The following is a 20,201-nucleotide window of genomic DNA, read 5'->3' as shown; positions in this document are numbered from 1 at the left end:
TACTTGATACTCCCTCTCCGTAAAAGCCCAGTGGTTCGCAGCACGGACACACTAAGGTTCCTCCATGTCCACAAAAATAAGTCTATCCCCTTAAAATAAAATGAATCTCGTTTCAGCCAATGGTTGTTATATCATTAGTTACAAAGTGGGAATATTCTCAATTCTTGTCAACTTCTCAGGTCTACCAGGTTTCACCGACAGCCAGTAATAGCCCAGCTCACCGTCTCAACTTTCTTCTGCCCTCTCCTCTCTACTTAAGCCCATTCATTCCGGGGTTTCTCCATTGAATCTACTCCAAATTCTACCTGTGCAGCTTTCTCGCGGCCAAATCTCAACACCCACATCTGCAAAAAGCAGTAACACCTGTCTAGCCTACCCTGCCAGGAGTGCGGAAAGGGTGGACTGTGAGATATTAATTTCTATCACTGATGGTTACTTTGGAGTCCTTTTTCCCCTACTCTTTACGATAAAAGAAATAGTCCTTTCCGTTCAGAAACTTGCCCCCTCGAAGATCCTTAGCTTCTCCCAGCCATCCCCACCCGCTCCAACTTCGCTTTGAGCCTGCGCTCTAGCGACGGCCCCCCAGCCTTTGCTTTCTCACGTCAGCCGCCGCCCTTTGATGACGTAAATCTCCTGCGCCGCCGAGCAAGCACGGCGCGCGTGAAGAGGCTCCGGTCCCCTTTTCCTCACGGATTCCGGTCCCCGTGGGTCCCCTGACCCGACAGCATGAAGGAGACACCACTTTCAAACTGCGAGCGCCGCTTCCTACTCCGCGCCATCGAAGAGAAGAAGGTAAACGGCCCCCGGGTCGCGCGCCGCCCGCAGCCTTCCGGCTTGGACGCGCAGACCTGGCCCGCGCAGGCCCGGGAGCCCCTGGAGGACGGGCTATGGCTCCAGAGGGTTGTTTCCAGGCTCGAGTCACCCCAGCGACTGTCAGCGCCCGGGCACCTGGTTTCTTCCTTCCTATGGGGGTCGTTCGGATCCCACTTTTCTCCGGGTGTTTAGCCCAGGGTACAAAGTAGCTACTCAGTAAATATTTGTTAAAGAAATAAACGAATGAACATTGTGCTTACAGCGGCTGGATGGCAGACAAACCTATGATTATAGGAACATCAAGATTTCGTTTGGAACAGATTATGGGTGCTGTGTTGTGGAACTTGGGAAAACAAGGTAACAAAGGATTCAAATTAGATATACGCTCAATAGGGAGACGTTTAAAAGAACCTTATTGACTCAGTTGTTTACAAAGCACCCAGAAAATCTGAGCAGTACTTTGTTTAGCTGCCAAAAATAAGCATATTTTCTTTACTGCAAGATTTTTTTGTTTTATAGTCACACTTTAAGGTTTTCGTTGTAAATATGTTTTGTCACATGAGTGTTACATAGTTCTTTCTGATCTCTATAAATCGTATATACAGCACTGAATTTCTTTCCAGCACTGAATTTTTTTCCAGCACTTCTCATTAAGTAGGTCCTACTTTCCTCTTTTTCCTGGGTGACATGAGATTTAGGTTTTTAATATTCATTTGGAAGTTGTGAGGATATTGGTCAGATAATGTTAGTGAACCGTGCCATGTGAAAACTCTTAAGAAATCTCAAGTTTTTATGCCTTCTTGTATCAGTAAATATTTGTTTTAGAAAAGAGAAGGTCATTGATTTTTTTTTAAAAAGTCTGGGAAATAGTCAGTATTGTAATAAGAGATATTTTTTCCCAGTCATCTCTTTGGGTATGCCAATATGTGTTTTATTTCTGTATATATTCTACTACTGCTATACATGTAATTTCAACTTCTAATGATATATGGTGCGCAGTGTGTTATTACTCAGAGTGAGATTGGAACTTAGTTGTTAGCTGTTTTGGTTTTCTTCTTTTTTTAATTGGAAGGGAATTACATTTAGTTAACAGATTTGTACTTTATCTTTACAGAGTTCTTGGGCAGGTTTCCTGTGAACTTGTGTCTCCAAAACTCAATAGGGCGACAGAAGGTATTCTTTTTTTTAACCTTGAACTCTCTCAGATGGCTGCCCCAGCTTTTGAACCTGGCAGGTATTTAAGTCTTTTTTCTTAAGCCGCTTTAGCTAGAGGAGAACCTAACAGCAGTGAGCTATTGTTTTAATGCCTGGTGTTATACTTCATGACGTTAGCCCGTTCCTATTTTCATAGGCAGTCAGATCTCTTGGTGAAGTTGAATCGACTCTTGGAAAGATGTCTAAGAAATTCGAAGTGTATAGACACTGAATCGCTCTGTGTTGTTGCTGGTGAAAAGGTGGGGAACATGCCCAAAATTCTTAATCTTAGGATGAGCATTGTTGATTCATGGATCCCTCTGTATCTGATTTCCTTCTCAGAGCTTCAGTTAATTCAGTTTTATGCTGGCCCCCTTCACTTCAAATGTTTCTCAGTGCTACCCATAAAACTTGGTGTCATCTCTCTCTGTAGGAACAAAAAAAATTGGTGAAAATAGAAACTTGGATTTGTGTAAAATGTCTTATTGGAAGCATTTGTAGTTTTTCATATATTCTCATTTATTTTCTTATATTATTTAAGTGAGTTGATAGAAGCAGGTAATCTTTTCCTTTTTTATGGATAAAGAACTGAAGAACAGATTAAATCCATTTGGATAGTGACTTATACAGGGCCACACACTGAGTCAGTGGTAGGCTGAATGGGAAATCTCACTCTCAGTAAGTTGTGCTACACGATGATATTAGAACTTTATTCTTGATTAAGGTATTTAACCATCTTTTTGACTCCAGAGAAGCCACTTACTTAGCCTTTCCACATTCCATGCTTGAATATGAAACCTCGTATTCGCATTACTTGTAAGGTGAGCATAAATATTGTCAAGTAGACCTAAGAGTTTGATGTTTTTAAGTTAGAAGACACAATAAAAATATGATTAGGCTTGGGGTTAGGGAAATCTTAGTATTAAATGTAGAGTGGTTCTGTTTATTTAGAGTATATATTTTGTTGTCAAATGACTCATAGAACGCTGAACTATTGGTATTTCAGATGTTGGTCTTGCTTAACATTTTTCTAAATATATTTTTGTTTTTACAATAGGAGTAACTGCATGTTTTAACAGCAAGAGAAAAATTTGCACACAGTGTTTCTTTTCCTTATAAATAGCCACTGGTTGTGATCAGTTAGGTTTCATTTTTGTTTTAAACTCACAACTAGGTTTGGCAAATACGTGTGGACCTACATTTATTAAATCATGATGGAAATATTATTGATGCTGCCAGCATTGCTGCAATTGTAGCCTTGTGTCACTTCCGAAGACCTGATGTCTCCGTCCAAGGAGATGAAGTAACACTGGTAAGCTCCCGTGATGTGAGCCAGGCTCCTTCCTATGAGTGAATGAGTATCCTTGGTGTGCAGACAACGTGTTATTAGTGAAGTCTTGTAGAAGGCAGTTAGGTATGTTCTAAAATTTGTTCATGAAGCAGAAACTACATGTGGTCAAAATTGCCTTTGGATTCTCTTAAATATCCTGTATAGAAGTGTCTGTCAATAAAAGCATTCCCTAGCCTGGTTTTCTAGAATAGAACTAGGTGACTTCTTAGGATTGAGCATTTAGATGAAGTGGTTGGCTTATGTTTAGGCTCACATATGTGAAAAATACATGATTTTTAGCACAATCAGATACTTGTGCTTACTTTCTGGCAAAAGTCCATCAGAAACACCTGGAAGGCTTGTTTAAACATTGCTAGGCTCCACTCTCAGCGTAGGATGGGGGTAGGCCCTACGAATTTGTACTGCTAACAGAGTTCCCAGGTGATAGTGGTGCTGCTGATGCGAGGACCACATTTTGAAAATTGTTGACTTATGCTATTTACATTTTCTTTCTCTTTTGTGCTGACTATGTCAGTTTATATAAATTATATGCTAGAGTAATGAAAGTGCACTGTGGTGGTAGTTTGATCCTGAAGTTGCTAAAGGAAACATCAGATGCCAAATTCTCTAAGCAGTCATTCACGATGCTGCTTTTAGGCATTAGACTCGAGCAGGCTCTTTAAAGACTTAGAGGTAGGGACAGAAGTTTATTAACAATAGAGACATTTTCCTTTGGAGAAGGGAGTTGGTATAAGGAAGAAAAAAAAATAGAGTGCAATTAGTAGACGAAAAAAAGATATCAACTAAAAAATAGTAGAGAGTTATTCCTGGTGGTGATGTAAAATGGTACAGACATGTTGGAAAAGTTTGGCAATTTCTTAAAAAAGTTAAGTGTAAACTTATACGGCCAAGGAATTCCATGCCTGGGAATCTACTAAGGAGGAATGAAAGTCTCTGTTCACTCGAAGACTTATGTGAATGTTCACAGCAGCATTATTCGTAATAGCCCCAAACCCGAAGCAATCCAAATGTTGATCAGCTAGGGAATGGACAAACAAAATGTGATGTGTCTTTACAATGGAATACTATTCAACAGTAAAAAAAAAACCAAACTATTGATATATACTACAAAGTGGATGAAACACATAAAGTTGAAAGGAGGCAGACACAGAAGACTACCGACTGTTTGATTCTACTTCTATGCAATGCCCAGAAGAGGCAGATTTATAGAAACAGAAGTAGATCACTGATTGCTTGGGGCTGGGAGTGGGAGTGAGAACTCACTCCAAACAGGCTCAAGGGCATTTTGGGGGGATAATGGAAATGTTAAAAAACTGGATTGTGACGATAGTTACGCAACTATAAATTTACTAAAAAGTGAATCCTGTACTTAAAATGAGTGGATTTTATGGTATGTAAAGTATACCTGAATAAAGCTTTTTCACCTGTGCATAAAGTTTTACAGAATGTGAGTGGCAAAGTCAAAGAGGTAATTATAAAAGAAGTTATTTAGGTGCTTACTGAGGAGTAAAGGAACTTAATTTTTTTAATATTTTATGTCAAGATGATTTTTGTATGTTCCTAACTTAGTGACTGTGATTACTGAAACATTTGTTTTCAAACAGTATACACCTGAAGAGCGTGATCCCGTCCCGTTGAGTATCCACCACATGCCCATTTGTGTCAGTTTTGCCTTCTTCCAGCAAGGGTAAGTCTCATCCTTGTCATGGGCCGAAATTATAAATGCAATTAGGAACGTTTTTGTTCTACTCAAATGTGCCATGGACAAATGAACAAACCCTTCCTTTAATATTAAAGCACCTCATAGTTCTGTTCTTTCTTTGTAAGGGCATTAGTTGGCAAAGAGCTTTCTCAATAGAAGTGACAAACTTTTCTATAATGAAGAGACTTCACAGTGTGTTTATCTTTTCATGGCATGCTTACAAATTTATGAATTTACCACAACTTTGTAGTGTCTTATCTTTCCTAGAGATGTACAGGTGTTAAGAGAATTGTATGCTAGGCTCTAATTTGGGAAAATGGGGTGAGAATTACTGTGGATTACTGGAAGACAGAGCACTTTGGAGCACATTAGAGGGTGTCGTTATAGGAGCAGGTCGAAAGGAATGGTTCACAAATGGGGAAAAATCTAGTTTATTTCAGTTCTGCACTTTCTTCACAACTCACTGCTAATTCCTCCCATAACAGAGAACCTGGAGTCTTAGGTCCATGTAATGGTGTCTTTAAATGAAAGCTTCGGCCTTAAATCTCTTTAGAAACAAAGGGAGGTATAAATAAGATATTTTAACAATTTTATGAATAAGAACTAGAGAAAAACTTTTAGTCATTGTGTAGAATTTCATGAGAGGAAAATCGACCAGCACTGTCCAGTAAAAATGCAGTGTGAACCATACATATAATTAAAAATTTTCCAATAGGTACATTAAAAAGGTAAAAAGAAACAGGTAAAATTAATTTTGATTTATTTTACTTAATATATCTACAATATTAATATGTAATCAATATCTTAATTGTTCATGAGGTATTTTACGTTCTTTTATTTCTACTAAGACTTTGAAAGCCAGTATTTTAGACTCATAGTACATCTCAGGCTGGACTAGCCGTATTTAAAAGGCTCAATAACCACATGTGACTAGAGGCTAAGATTGGACAGTGCAGAAATAGACTATTTTTTTAATGAGCCATTTGCAGAACCTAGAAGAACTGTAGAGTACAGGACATTAGGAAAACTTTAAGGGTAACCAAATTAATGTTATCTAAGTTTTTATTAATGAGTCACAAGTCATTTAATCAGAGTGATAACATTAGGTTTGGGTTATAGATTATTTAAATAAAACCAATATGAACTTAATGTGATTTTTACTATAATAGGAAGTGATATCCACTTAGCGTTCATTTTGTGTCCATAAAAACAGTAATTCTCTTGTCTCTTTTCCCACTAAAGTGACTCAAATTCACAAGCTCAGATCTTTACTGTGTTGACTTTATTAATGCCATTTTTTAAAAAAAATCCATTATCTTAAAATTGTCTGACAAGCATTCAGCCTCAGATTTGTTCAGCTCCATTTAACGTTCATTTCAGAACATATTTATTGGTGGATCCCAATGAACGGGAAGAACGTGTAATGGATGGCTTGCTGGTGCTGGCCATGAACAAGCATCGAGAGATCTGTACCATCCAATCCAGTGGTGGGATAATGCTGCTGAAAGAGCAGGTCAGTGCTTTGATTAATATTCCATTGAGATAGGTCTGTTTTAGGTTTTTCTTGTTTTTTGACTAAAATCCAGCAAGGATATTTTCCATGTTTGATGCTAAGATGTGTTAGAATCTGGTTTCAATCCTGTCAGTATGCTCTGTTACCTGGTGGCTACAAGGTATCCTCCGTCCTCCCCGTGGCTCCCATGTATCGCCCTCCAGAGTCTAACCAATCTGGATAGGGGAACACTGTTTTTCTTTGTGATGAAAGAGGTTCATATCCCTCTCAAAAAAAGAAGTGTCAAAAAGTAGAAATTAGGTAAAAAGATGGTTTTACTCTTAGAATTCGGGTACTATAAGCAGTAGTTCTCAAATCTAGCTACTTAGCAGATTCACATGTGGGCTTCTAGAAACTAGATTGCCGTATAATATATAGTGCAGGTAGTTAAGAGCAGAGAAACTGCTTTAGTTGCTATTCCAGTTCTGCCTTCTACTAACTGACCAGTTTATCTGTAAGATAGGGAATAATGTTAATGTCGACCTTTAGAAGAATGTAAGGATAAATGGATATGGATATATTGCACTGTATAGCATATATTAAGTGTGCAGTGAATGTTAGTTTCTCGTCGTCATCATTGTCATTATTAGCAGCATCACGACCACTACCAGATCCTCATTTCCAGAGGTTCTGATCCATTAGGTCTCTGAGGCCTTGGGGAGCTTTGCTTTATAAAACCTTCCCAGGAGACACTGCACGTCTTGAACTAGTGCTGTGGATCCCTCACACAGAGAGAAGTGAGTGCATCCCTGAGCATATAATGTATGCAGTGCTATCTTTTACCCTGTCAGAAAAGTTTGTATGTCTGTTCCCTTAACATGGTAGTCCTTCAAATATTTTAAAACTACTCTCAAATCTTGCCTTAATTTGTGTTCACATTGTATTATTTTCATATTTGAAAAAAAAGTCAGGCTTATATAGGTAGGAAAACTAATCTTGTGTTTTTAGTTTTGTTGAGAATGATATTTGGTTTGTTGTCTTTAAATAACAGAATTCACTTTTATAAATAGGTTTTGAGATGTAGTAAAATCGCTGGTGTGAAAGTAGCGGAAATTACGGAGCTAATACAGAAGGCTTTGGAGAATGACCAGAAAGTTAGGTAAGTTTAATTTTGCTAGAACTAAATGGTTCTTTTATAGATTTTTCTGTTATGGACCTTTCTTGCATGAAGGTAACCATATAATTTTCACACTCAATCTTTCCTTATCTATTAATTTCAGTTGGATATACTAATGTTCTTTGAAAATTGATTGAACTCTGTTATATTGTATTACAATTTAAACATAATCTGTATTGAAAAGCCACATATTTTTCTGTAAAAAAATTAACATTTTCTTAGGAAAATCAATAACTCAAATTAACGGAAAGCACACACACTGGAGTTGATTCCCCTCTCTGCTTCTTACTGTGTGACATTAAGCAAGACCTATGAGCCAGCACTTCAGTGGCATCTTCTATAATGTGGGATGTTCATGCCTACCTGGTAGGGCTGGTTTGAGGATTAAAGAGTAATATACTTTAAGCACTAGCATGTGCCTGGCACATGGTTCAATAAATGGTAATTATAGGAACTTTCTGTTATTTCTCTTGATAGGCATAATTAATTGGTGAGGTTAAGTTAGTCAAATAACTATTCCAATAGTTCTCATCTGTCAAAAGGATAAAAGAGTTTCCTTTTTTTTCCTTCCTGTCTTCCCTCCTATCATACCCCAACTCCCTTCCCGCCCCCAAAAAAACCCACACAGGAAAGAAGGTGGAAAGTTTGGCTTTGCAGAGTCTATAGCAAATCAAAGGATCACAGCATTTAAAATGGAAAAGGCCCCTATTGATACCTCCGATGTAGAGGAGAAGGCAGAAGAAATCATTGCTGAAGCTGAACCTCCTTCAGAAGTGTATCTTTAGTGGGTGTTTTTCAGAAACAAGAAGATTCATAACACTTTTGGCATTATTAGGGCTTTGTGACAGGTCTACATCCTGAAATTTGTTTTCTGAAACACTACTTTGTTAGAGAAAATATTTCAGATACAAGACAAGATAATAATGAGTCATATTAAGTCAATGGTGTAACATCTACCTTCTCTTCAGCTATCCTACAAAAATGAGAAAATTCTCTATTTTAAGAACCAATTTACAGCATTTCATTTTTCTTGGGAAAATTGTTCTTTAATCTCAATGGCATGGTCAAGCACACTTTATACACTGTTACACTGTTCTTGAAATTACTTATTCAGCCATTCACCAAATTTGTTATTACAACTAAAATGCTGAGAGCCACTGCCTCTTGGTATTTCTCACCATTGTGTCCATAAAATCTTACCCAAGTTACAAATTTTATTTTCCTTCCTCATTGTTCAGCCATCCATCGTATAACTAGGAAGGTTTTTCCTAAGAATTTGTGGCACACTTCAGTCAGTCTTAAAAGAAGAAAAGTCTCATTTTCATCTTTTTCAACACTACATTAAATAGCAATGTTTTTGTTACTTAGTTTTCTTAACTTGTTAAGTGTCTCTAAACCTGTGCTATGGACTCCTGGAACTGCTCAAATTGGAGAGGGAATAGAAAACTCCTGGGGTGATCTTGAAGACTCTGAGAAGGAAGATGAGGATGAAGGTGGCAGTGATGAAGCTATCATTCTCGATAGTATAACAATGGACACTGGAGTAGAAGTCTCTAATATTGGAAGCCAAGGTAGGTGATACGTTATTGCTTTTATGTAGTATGTCTGTGTGTGTGAATATATATATATATAACGTATGCCGTATTTTAGGGATCTTATTTTTATATCAGCAGTTCCTTTTTTAGAGGAGCTAAATATTTTGTGATTTAAATTTCAACTAAACTGTTGAGGCTATCTGCAATATTAACTCCAATTCTTTCCCAAAAGAGTATGTTTATCTTTTTGGTGTAGTGGTACTCTTTGGTATGTAAATGTAGTGGTAATTTTTAATTAAAAAAGTTTTGTTCCTTTTGTATATATATCTGGGCCAGTTTTAAGGGGATGAGTTTCTTGAAGACCTGATTCCTGCCTATTTTTCCTTTGTATCATTTCTAGACTTAAAAAGCCCATACCGTTACGTGTATTGGAGTAGTGCTGTCCAAATAGAACTGTTTGCAGTGTTAGAAATGTTCTCTATCTACTCCGTCCAGTATAGTAGCCACTAGCCACATGTGACTATTGAGCACTTGAAATGTGGCTTGTATGACTGCAGAATTAAATTCTAGGTTTTATTTAATTTTAGTTAATATAACATTAAATAGCCCCATGTGGCTACCATATTAAACAGAACAGTATTAGAACATACAAAATTCTAGAAGTACCCGGAATACTGTGGTCTTAGATGTTCCTTGCATTCTGAAAGCTGTAGAACTGGAGAAATTGTTTTTACCTGTGGATATTTTTACTTTTCTGAAAGCCAACTCCGTGCTTAGCCCATACTACACAATAATCATGAATTTTTTTCTTATGTAGTAAAAACAGAAATCTTACAAGGATGGAGTTAGGAACTAGGCTGGCAGAGAACTAAAGGATGCACTTAGTAAATCTGGCTGAGAAAATAGTGAAGGTGATACCGTTTAGGTGTGTGATGCACATACTTGCCTACCTTCAAGAAAGGAAGTTATTGCCTATAAACATTACTGAGAGCCTACTGGGGTGTTTTGTAAAGAAAAAATCCCCATTGATTAGGACCTTTATTCAACTTTCCTAGTGCTTATTTCTATCGGGTATTATTCTTCCAGACCTTGTTCCATGTATTTGTTTACTATATATTCACTGATGTAAGCTGCTTAAACACAGGGACTGTGAATGAATCTTTAGAAGGTTTTCCATGTTATTACGTATAGATCGCCACATTTTTTAAATGCTGCATAGAATTCTCTAGTGTTGAATGTAACTAGTTGGCTTAATCATTCCCTTATTGATAAATGTATATTATTATCTTATTAGTATTACAGTGCTACAGTGAGCATTCTTGCATATGCCTCTTAATATATTTGTGAAATATTTTTCTAAGATTCAGAGTTTAATAGACATTCAATTTCTGGTTTAGAGTAATATTTTCAACTGAGTAATGAAGATGAACCTAAGATAATTGGGAGGATGGAGCAGGTAAAGCCTTTCTAAAGCTATGAACAAGGGATGAAAACTAATTGAAAACTCAAAATATAAAGAATTGATATACCAACAACCAGCTGGGAAAAGGGTCAATTCACTTTTTATATATATCATTAAGGTTCAGGAGAAAAACAGGCAAAAGATACAAAGTAATCCTCGAATACAAATGGCCAGTAACATCTTTTATGGCCAACCCTGGTAGTAATAAAGGAAATAAATTCAAAGCAAAAAATAAGATAGCACTTTTTGACTACTATATTGGACAATATTAAATACCAGTATTGGCAAGGGTGTCTAGGAAAATGGGTTCCCTCACACACCATTTCTTGGAAAGTAAATTGGAACAATATTTCTGGAGGGACTTAGCAAAAATATCTTTTAGAGTCTATGTCTTTGATGCAGTAATTCTGCTTCTAGGCACTTTCCTTCCAGTTTTGCTTCTAAGAGAGAGGAATTAAAAATTTAGATCTCCAACATTAGCAAATTCTAAGATAAACTGTGTTATCTTCTTAAAGATTTTTCTCTGTAACTTTTCTATCATGACATGTATCAGATGATTGTAATTAAAGAATTTTTAGGAAATAAAGTACACATTGCTTTTCAGAGCTCTAAGGAGTTACTTCTGGAAGGAAAGAACCAAGTAGATCTGTAAGCCTCCACCTAAAGAGTAACGTGGGCTCTCTGTGGAAATGGAGTTTTAGAACTGCTGAAATAAATCCTTGTGGAAATTTTCCAAGAGCCTACTTATATTGCTTTCTTAACATTTTCTTAAAGATGCCCCTATAGTACTCTCAGACAGTGAAGAAGAAGAAATGATCATTTTAGAACCAGACAAGAATCCGAAGAAAATAAGGTAACAAATTTCTGGTTTATTTCAAATGTATATACATACTCAAGACTTTCAGAGGCTTGCTTTCTGGTTTATTCTCATCTTAGGCTACTATAAACAAAGACGTCCCTTTTTCATTCTTCATGTGGTTTCTTCAACCTGAGATTTATAAATATTAGGACCTAATTCTGTAAAGCTGGATGTCTTTCAAAGTTACTGTATTTTACTCTCATAGTTGGCAAATGTTACATTCTACTGGAAAAAAGTAAGTAAGGCCCCTTGTTTTGGTGATCCAAAATTTAACAAGGAAAGTCGTGTGAGTCTGGTAAATCATCTGTGGAATCAGCTTCTAGTACTAATACTGTTAGTAAATTGTTAATTTACTTTATTCACAGAACAAAGACCATCAGTGCAAAACAAGAAAAAGCACCAAGTAAAAAGCCAGTGAAAAAGAGAAAAAAGAAGAGGCCTGCTAATTAAAGCTCACATAGTTGTATATTTGTGTATATAACTATTAAAAGGGTATTTATTCAGTGCTAACAACCTTGGGTATTTTTTTATTCACAAATCCATTATAAAATCTAGTCCTTTTTTCAACAGTCATACATTGCTTAAAGACGGGGATACCTTCTGAGAAATGAGAAATGCATCCTTAGGTGATTTCATGGCTCTGCGATACCAACTGATGGGACCACCATCATATATGTGGTCCTTCGTTGACGGAAATGTCGTTATGCAGTGCATGACTGTATAGTTTTTTACATTATGCTTTAAAATAAATGTTCTGGAGAACTTCTTAATAGGTTTTAAATAATTGTCATCTTGGTTAAGTATAAAAGTTGATGAGGAATGAAAAAGCATTTTCATAGTGTATACAAAGGGCTGAAAGAGTCTTGGATCATCACAACTGATAAATAAGCACAGATTTATTATGTCCACATCAGCAAATTGGTCCAGTTGCTTAGGAAAATGAAGTCAGAACTTTTGTCTGTTTTCCTAAAACTATTTTTTAACTTTAGGAGAAGCCTTCCCAGTCCCCATTCTATAGTAAACTAATTTTTCTGAGTGAAATCTCAAAGTCAAAGTCAAATTTTTATCTCAAATTAAATTTGACTTAGAAACCAAGTTTTCCAAATCAATTTATTATTAATTCTTATTCTTATTATCCTGACAGCTGGCATCATTAATACTTTAACAAAACCACTTAAAATTAGCCAAATATCTAAGATAGTTACATGTACAAAAGATATACAAATTAAAACCATTTAAAAAGTAATAGATACCATAATTTGTACTTGACCATAACTTCTGTATTCAGAAATGATTGTAAAATTAAACCTGGGATAAAAACTGTACATCATATACTTTGAGTGATTTACATCTTAAGGCAGTCTTTCACTGTTACACGTTTAGTGTATCTGGTGGGTTGAGGAGAGAAACACCATGATACCTGTAAGTAGGGAAGAAAAATCCATTTTTAGCAAACATTCATTGGGTGAAGGTCATGGAATAATGTATATACTAAGAACTCAAAAATGCTATTTCTATATGATTGAGTTAATGGTTATAAAATCATTGTCTGGTCCCCAAAATATGCATGCATGTGCCATTCCTCTCCTCTCTTCTCCCTCAAATGCAAGAAAAAGCATTAACTGCAACCTATTCAAAACACATGGCCTGCTAAGAGAGCAGTTTCCTAAGGAGGCTGTGCCTGATGTGTGAATCCTATAATAAAGTTAAAATGTCAAGGAACTCTGAACCATACAATAGCCCGGGAAAGCAAGCTGCTTTAATGTCTTCTCATGTTAATACTTACTTTGAACTTTTGTACTTTTCTCTTATTGACTGTTGTGCGTGGTGTGGCGCTCTGAGGTAGGTCTGGTGAAGGTCCAGGAGACAAGGCTTGAGACTTTGCAGGGTGTACCCAGTCTTCTGTGCTAAGGATTCAGGCTACAGGAGGAGTAGAGGAGACCGGTGTTTGCTTTTAGTAACACGTTAAACACGACGAGTTAGTAGTTGGCATTAAGCTTGAGGTTTGTTAAATTTCAGTACTGACACCTCCACCTAACATATCTTCCAGTTTTCTCAAGCCATTATTCTGTCTCTTTTATGCTGACGTTGATCAATTTTTACTACTTTCCCTGCCAGCAGCAGGTCCTATGGCCCGAATTCTTTAAGCACACCTTTCAAGTGCAAGTAATAATTAAGCTTTCTACCTAACAAACGTGCTGTTAAATAGGTAAGACACTTTAAACAGAGCAGATGGTTGAACGGTTTTGCCAGGTCAGTACATCAAGTCAACCATCAGTGGTACAGGACAAATATTTAACATCTGGCACAAGCGTTTAAGTCACAAGGTAGATGTGTGAAGACATCGTAATACATACCCAGCTTTGTCCTGTGACCGTGTAGAGTGCTAAATGAAAGGCCGCTCCAGCAATAACTGACGGCAAATACTTTAGGTATGAGTCAGCATCTATCAAACTCAGCTCTCCCAAAAACTGGAATGAGAAAGTGAATATACCTTATGAGCACAAGAGCCATGGAATTCAAACCTCAAATCCTTGCCTTCTGACTGAATTTTTTCCAGTCTTTCAGATTGGCTCAATAGCAACCATAGAAAAAAATTTCTACAGCGGCATCTGTAAATAAATCCACTATCTTAGTGTTTTGCTCCATTCTCATCCTGTATTTTTTCCCTCTTTTAGTAACTTTTAAAACGACCTTTCTGGCTACCATTTCCCAAGACTTCCTCCTCGTGCCACCACTCCTAGTGCTTTCCCAATTTATATTACCTTTTGCCAATGGCAGGCTTTCATCTGTACTGCAGCATTAATCTGTCCCCAAAATACTGAATCCCTTGACCAAAGCGGTATAATGAAACCAGGGCTTGTCCCTAATCGTGACCCAAGAATCTTCATTCAACAAAATGAAAAGAACTTACCATTGCTAAACTTTCAACTTTGCTGTTTGCAGACTGCTGGTGCAGAAAGTATTGGGTAAGAAACTGATTGACTGTCGGTGCGGCTAAGTCAAAAGCAAGGACTTTCAAAACTAAGTGCTCCATTCTCAGAACTTGTTTCTTGGTATAGGTATCATCTGTAATGTACACAAACTCTGCTACTTCTGGGGGGTATATTTCTTCAAACTTTCTACAATGAGAAAAGTTTTAAGTAATCAGTCCTTCTAAAAGAGAAGCAAGCTTGTTTATCCCAATTCTGAAATCCCTTTAGCAGAATACATAGAATGAATCCAAAACCTACACTCTCCACCAACTGCCTGTTTCCACTGACTGGGTAAATGCTAATTGAAAGACCCAAATCAATAAAAGGCTTTTGAGATATTTCTCCCAGTGCAAAGGAAATAAATGAGAGGCTAGAGACTTCCCAAAACGGGAACGATGCCAGAGTTCACCAACTGACTGAAATTTTAGGAAATTTTCTTAGAGAAAAATAAACGTTTTATGTTTTAGTTTTTAAATTTAGTTTTCATGTCTTAATGGGAAGATAAGATTTTGCTTATATGCCAGAAAGCACTTTTTAATGGAAGGAACCATATTTTTAAACTTTGTAATCTGGTACTAGTGTATTAAAATGTAGACTGTCTCCAAGTTCATTCAAGAAGGTACTCTGAAATCCAGATCTGGGAAAATTAATGTTAAAAAAGTTTCATACACACCGTCACCCATAAAGGAGTCACTGACTCTCTGCCTTGTGTAGTATGTTAAAACGTCCCACTGTTAAAAATCATAATTTCTTCCCTACCCAGAAGGGTACTCATCACTTCTAATCCAACAAACCAAGCTTGACTTACGAGGCTAACAGCATAGCAGCAGTGCCCACAAGCTGAAGTTTTCCTCTCAACACGGACATCGATGAAAGGAACCTATCAATGTAGTTCACAGCTAAATGCAGGGTCTCATTTTGTAGTTTATATTCTTCTCCTACTTCAACTAACCAGTCCACAAGGATAGCCCTCATACTGTTAGTGATGTCTGGCTGTTTCTTCATGTAACCCACTTTAGGCTTACATTTAACCTGTTGAGAGAGTTACTTAGTATAGTGTTAAAATTGCAATTAGATTCTTCCATTAACAAAGATGCTAGGTGCTAGAAACACAAGTATAGATTAGAGTAATTTACTAGCAGTTAAAAAACTTAAAAACATAATCCTCTCAATTTCATTTCTCCAATTGAATAAATAACAGTATAAAAAGTGGATACAGGAGCCGGCCCAGTGGCATAACAGTTAAGTTGATGCGCTCGGCTTTGGCGGCCCAGGCTTTGCAGGTTCAGATCCCAGCATGCACCTATGCACTGCTTGTCAAGCCATGCTGTGGCAGGCATCCCACATATAAAGTAGAGGAAGATGGGTACGCGTGTTAGCTCAGGCTAATCTTCCTCATCAGAAAAAAAAAAAAGTGGATTCAGAGATTCTTTACCTCCATTTCCCTAAGGTATGTGTGAATATCCTCATGGTAGTCTGGTACTTCATTAACACTTACTGGCTTTTCATCTTCCGATACAATTGACATGTCCATATTATGTGGTGACTCTAAGAGAATTCAAAAGTGTGATTAAGTTCATTGTTTAATTTTCCATTTAATAGGTAAAAGTGATTGCCCTTGTAAGGAGTCCCATACTACGAAAGCATTTACTTCATCCAACTAAAAAGGGCTCTTCATGACAAAGTTCAGAGAACATTTCACACTGGTTTTAGTACATCTGTCCACTTAACTTTGGAACAATTTGAGTTAACAAGAAAAAATACTGATAGGCCACTAACAAGAAAATGAGATCGAGGATCAGGCCTTATGTTAAAGTATCATTCATCTTCCATGAGAGAGGAGCAGATGGCACAGTAGATCTGTTAGGACAGACTGAAAATCCAAGTTTTGAGATAATATCTAGGATTTGCCCTCAGAGTTTGCAGACCCCAAAATCAGACACATTCAAAGCATGATCTAGGCAATAACTAGAAGCAGGGCTAAGAAATGTGTTGATGAGAAAATTGGATTTGTTATGGGCAGTTCAAACAAATTAACACTACAATCAAGTTATTCATTTTTTGTATTTTTAAATTATCTTTTGAAGCAAAGAATATCATCCATTATTCTTTTTACTTCACGGTGCACTGAGGTTAAAATTTGTTGCAAATTTTAAATAAAAACACACAAATTATTTTATTTCCAAAGGACTTTCCTTCCATTCCCAGACTACCTCTCATCAGTAGAAGTAAAACTAAAACTAGATTGGCTTTAGTGAGCTGTCCAGTGACTCAACAAGCCTATGGTAAAGAAGCAGCACAAACTGTGGGCACAGCTGTCCATGGCAGCTACTTCATTTTACACGTGGTTAAGTGCAAACAGCCACGGTTCGAATATTGACTCATAGGAGGACAACATCCCTCTCTGGTATCAGACGATCACTCAGACCAGTTTTACAGAAAAAAATTTTAAACCTGGAAAAAATTTAAAGCTAAAATAGATCTCACAATATTTAAAGCTGCATCCTCAAATAGCATTCTCTGAAGTGGTATGTACAAAGTGAGTCTTATGAATACAACTGAAATTTATTCTCCCAATCAAGCAAACATTTCCAGGATCAGATTAAAATAAGTGTTTGAGATTTAATTAAACTGATGTGATTGGCAGTGTACCAAAAGGACCACCTGATTAGGACTAAGTCACACCCTTTCTAAACATGTTACATTAAACCTATAACACTATGTAGTAAGGATCAGGTAAGATAACGTCTTGAAATGTGAAATATCATTAATCCAATCTATTTAATAATTATAATTACATTGATTCAAAACAGATGTTCTTTAAAACTTACCAAAACTACCATCCATTGGATAATCAAGAGGTGCCAGTGGTTTTCTTGGTCCAGGCAAAGTAATAGCTGAATTCAAAGCCAGGGCATCTTCGCATTCTGTTTTTTTAGATTCACCTGGCCTCTTCTGTGGCTCCTCTTCTGCTTCATCCACATGAATGGTAAATGCAGGCTGTTTACTGTTTGCTTTCCAGGGAGGAACAGTGACATGCTCATCATTTATAGGAAGATCTTTAAGTGGAGCAACCTAAAAACAAATGAATAACTGGCTTTGAGCCTATTAAATGGACTTTTGCTTTCTTCCCTCATGGGTCTCAGCCTCTGCTTTTACTCCCAAATACTCTATCAGGAAAATTAAACTTTCTGGGGCAAAGGCAAGGAAGTTTGAGTAGTCGAAGAAAGAAGGGATGTTCTAATTTATCACAGGCATTCCTACGAAGGTTACAGAAAGAGTCATACTAAGTGCAATTATGCAAAACTAATCAAGGCCACACGATGGGTGGAGTGGCAGGCCGAGAGATGACAAGTTTAGGAGAGATGGCAAAAGTGTTGGTTCACCACTTTCGCCCCAGGGTGGAGCAACAGAGCAAATCCGGTAAAATGGCGGAATTTACCAAAAGCAAAGTATTTTTTTCTACCATTTCCTAAAGTAGAGGTAATCTCTTAACCATATGGGGAGGAGAAAGGGGGTCTGGGTCCTAGAGCAGTGCCTGAGGTTTAAAAGCAGAGAGGAAGGCGCAGAGGTGTGCAAAGACCACGCTTATGTTGTAGGGCTTGGTTTGACCCATTATAGAAAAATACTTCCAATAGAGATCAGACAGGCAACATAATGCACAGTGCGGGCAAGGAAAGTGATGGGAGAAACTACCACAGTGGCATCCCATGCCAGGAAACCAGGGATCAAGGGGACTCCAGACCCAGGCCTCCTTCTCGTCACTCTCCTCTGCCTGCTAAACCCATGCAAAACTCCTGCTTGGCCCACCCTCCTGCAGTTCTCTCTTTACCCGTCGCGTTTTGGGCCTCTGCTGCGGAGCTGGACCGCGAGGGTTCCCGGCCTTTAGTACCGCCAGCCCGGCCCGGGTCCGGGGCTGCTGGGCGGGCCCCGCCTTCTCGGGGTTGATGTTCTCCTGGTCCTCCTGGAGCGCCGTTTGCTGCAATGTTAGCAGCGCCGAACCCGCCTCGCGGGCCGCAGGCCCGGGCGCGGAGCTGCCCAGCATCACTGCTCCCGGGGGCGCGGCGGGATCAGCCTGCGGCGCCAAGCAGCGTGCACTCCGTCCCGCCGACCGACCGCGCCGAGGAACGCTCCAGCCGTAGCCGCCCGCCGCAGCCCGGGCCAGCCTGCCCGCCCGCTTGTGATCGCGTGGGACCGGAGAAGTTGCGAAAGGCGCACACAGGCACTGCCGGGCGTGGAGAGCCAAAGACACACCGGGGAAGCAGCGAGCAGCCCGCCGGAGCGGCGGCTGTTCATGCAGTTCAAGTATCCCGCGACTATTGAAATGGACCAATGAACAGGGCCGGAGCCCGTGACGTCACGAGAGGCGACGCGGTCGCAGGCGAGTGAAGACGGCGGCGAAGGCAACCGAGCAAGGGCGGGGCGGAGAAACGTCGAACGGCGGCGGGAGAAAGGACGCCTGCGCGGCCGGAGGGGCGGGGCCTGAGCTTAGGGTGACTTTAAACGGAGTCACTAGGCGGGCTCAGGGCGAGCGCTGTTTCTAGGGTAAACTGAATTCAACTTTATCAATTACTAGTGGGCCGCCCCAGCCTTTAGCCCTGGGACCACCAGGTAGCGTGACTGACTTGTTTCCCAAGGTCTAAAGTCTTCACGGCCGCTCGCTGGCCTGGTGTCTTCACGGCCACCGGGTCATCCTCTCATCTGTTCCCGGGAGGAACGCTGGGCACACGTCAGACGGCTGTGGTCTGGATTCAGTGATGTGCGGAAATCACTTAACGCGCGGCTCACGCAGTAACTGGCACTCAAGTGGCAGACTATATTAATGTCATCTTACCATTTAGGGGTTTCTTCAGTCTTAGGCTTGTTATTTTTCCTAATGAAGATGCAATTAATTTAAGGTGCCACCTTGAACCACTTTTGATATATATCACAAATAGGAATGTACTACAAGAAATTCAACTAGACAGTCATTAATTTTTATCTATTTTTCCCCAAGTTGGGTCAACAGAAAACACCCAGTGAAATTCTAGTGACCTAGACATAATTGTGTTCCGTTTAGAAATGAAGGTGATTTAAAAATAGTAAAAACAATATGACCTTATTAAAATAAAACTCTTAGTGATATGTGCTTTCAACAAATTTTCACATTTAATATATAACAAAGCTTGCACATAACTAATAAATATAATGGTATATAATTAAGAAGCATTATTGTTTTCTCTCAAATTCATGAGCGTGCCCTTCTTCAAAATAGAAAGAATAGCTTATTTCCCATTATAATCTTTATAGCATTTTAAAACAACCTTTAAATACAATATTCCCCTGAATATGAAATACAAATTAAGATTAATGAACAAAACTTTGATACTCTTAAAGTCATATTTCCCTCCATATATGATAAAAAGGAAATTAGTGGATACCAGTGCAGAAAATCTAAGCAGCCATCACTATTTCTGCACTATTCACATAAATATATGTTGTGAAGATCAAATGAAGTAACATGTAAATACATTTTTGAAAACTGTAAAGCAGTTTACACATATGTGGGTGTAGTTTGTTAAATATTTGAATATATTTTTATTTTCCAAATATTATTTCTCAATTTAAAAAAAAAATCCACTTACAAAATATTCACAAGTCT

The 20,201-nt window shown here is 38.3% G+C and overlaps 2 protein-coding genes across 2 annotated transcripts; one reads left to right on the top strand and one right to left on the bottom strand.

Moving 5' to 3' along the window:
• The first annotated feature begins 560 nt into the window (after positions 1 to 560).
• Positions 561 to 12,098, top strand: EXOSC9 (exosome component 9). The gene is made up of 12 exons (XM_008533209.2): positions 561 to 792; positions 1,076 to 1,170; positions 1,928 to 2,047; positions 2,165 to 2,267; positions 3,182 to 3,319; positions 4,963 to 5,045; positions 6,441 to 6,573; positions 7,623 to 7,711; positions 8,358 to 8,504; positions 9,116 to 9,300; positions 11,501 to 11,579; positions 11,951 to 12,098. Exons 1-12 carry the CDS (start codon positions 727 to 729, stop codon positions 12,033 to 12,035), a joined length of 1,323 nt encoding a protein of 440 aa, XP_008531431.2. The 5' UTR covers positions 561 to 726; the 3' UTR covers positions 12,036 to 12,098.
• Positions 11,576 to 19,434, bottom strand: CCNA2 (cyclin A2). The gene is made up of 8 exons (XM_008533208.2): positions 18,393 to 19,434; positions 17,392 to 17,635; positions 15,996 to 16,108; positions 15,369 to 15,592; positions 14,500 to 14,707; positions 13,943 to 14,056; positions 13,372 to 13,505; positions 11,576 to 13,005 (listed from the first exon to the last, which is right to left on the bottom strand). Exons 1-8 carry the CDS (start codon positions 18,603 to 18,605, stop codon positions 12,957 to 12,959), a joined length of 1,299 nt encoding a protein of 432 aa, XP_008531430.1. The 5' UTR covers positions 18,606 to 19,434; the 3' UTR covers positions 11,576 to 12,956.
• Between the last annotated feature and the right edge of the window lie 767 nt (positions 19,435 to 20,201).

This window comes from Equus przewalskii, chromosome 2 (assembly GCF_037783145.1).
Source record: "Equus przewalskii isolate Varuska chromosome 2, EquPr2, whole genome shotgun sequence".
NCBI lineage: Eukaryota > Metazoa > Chordata > Mammalia > Perissodactyla > Equidae > Equus > Equus przewalskii.
The sequence above is the reverse complement of the archived record's forward strand: the minus strand, read 5'-3'. Positions and strand labels throughout refer to the sequence as shown.

Excerpts from the sequence above, each read along its gene's own strand:
- EXOSC9 (XM_008533209.2), top strand. The coding sequence starts at position 727 with ATGAAGGAGACACCACTTTCAAACTGCGAGCGCCGCTTCCTACTCCGC. Across the intron at positions 2,048-2,164 it reads CCAGCTTTTGAACCTGGCAG|GCAGTCAGATCTCTTGGTGA; the intron begins GTATTTAAGTCT and ends CTATTTTCATAG. Across the intron at positions 9,301-11,500 it reads CTCTAATATTGGAAGCCAAG|ATGCCCCTATAGTACTCTCA; the intron begins GTAGGTGATACG and ends ATTTTCTTAAAG.
- CCNA2 (XM_008533208.2), bottom strand. The coding sequence starts at position 18,605 with ATGCTGGGCAGCTCCGCGCCCGGGCCTGCGGCCCGCGAGGCGGGTTCG. Across the intron at positions 14,708-15,368 it reads GCTGCTATGCTGTTAGCCTC|AAAGTTTGAAGAAATATACC; the intron begins GTAAGTCAAGCT and ends TTCTCATTGTAG. Across the intron at positions 14,057-14,499 it reads AAGTTGAAAGTTTAGCAATG|TTTTTGGGAGAGCTGAGTTT; the intron begins GTAAGTTCTTTT and ends TTCTCATTCCAG.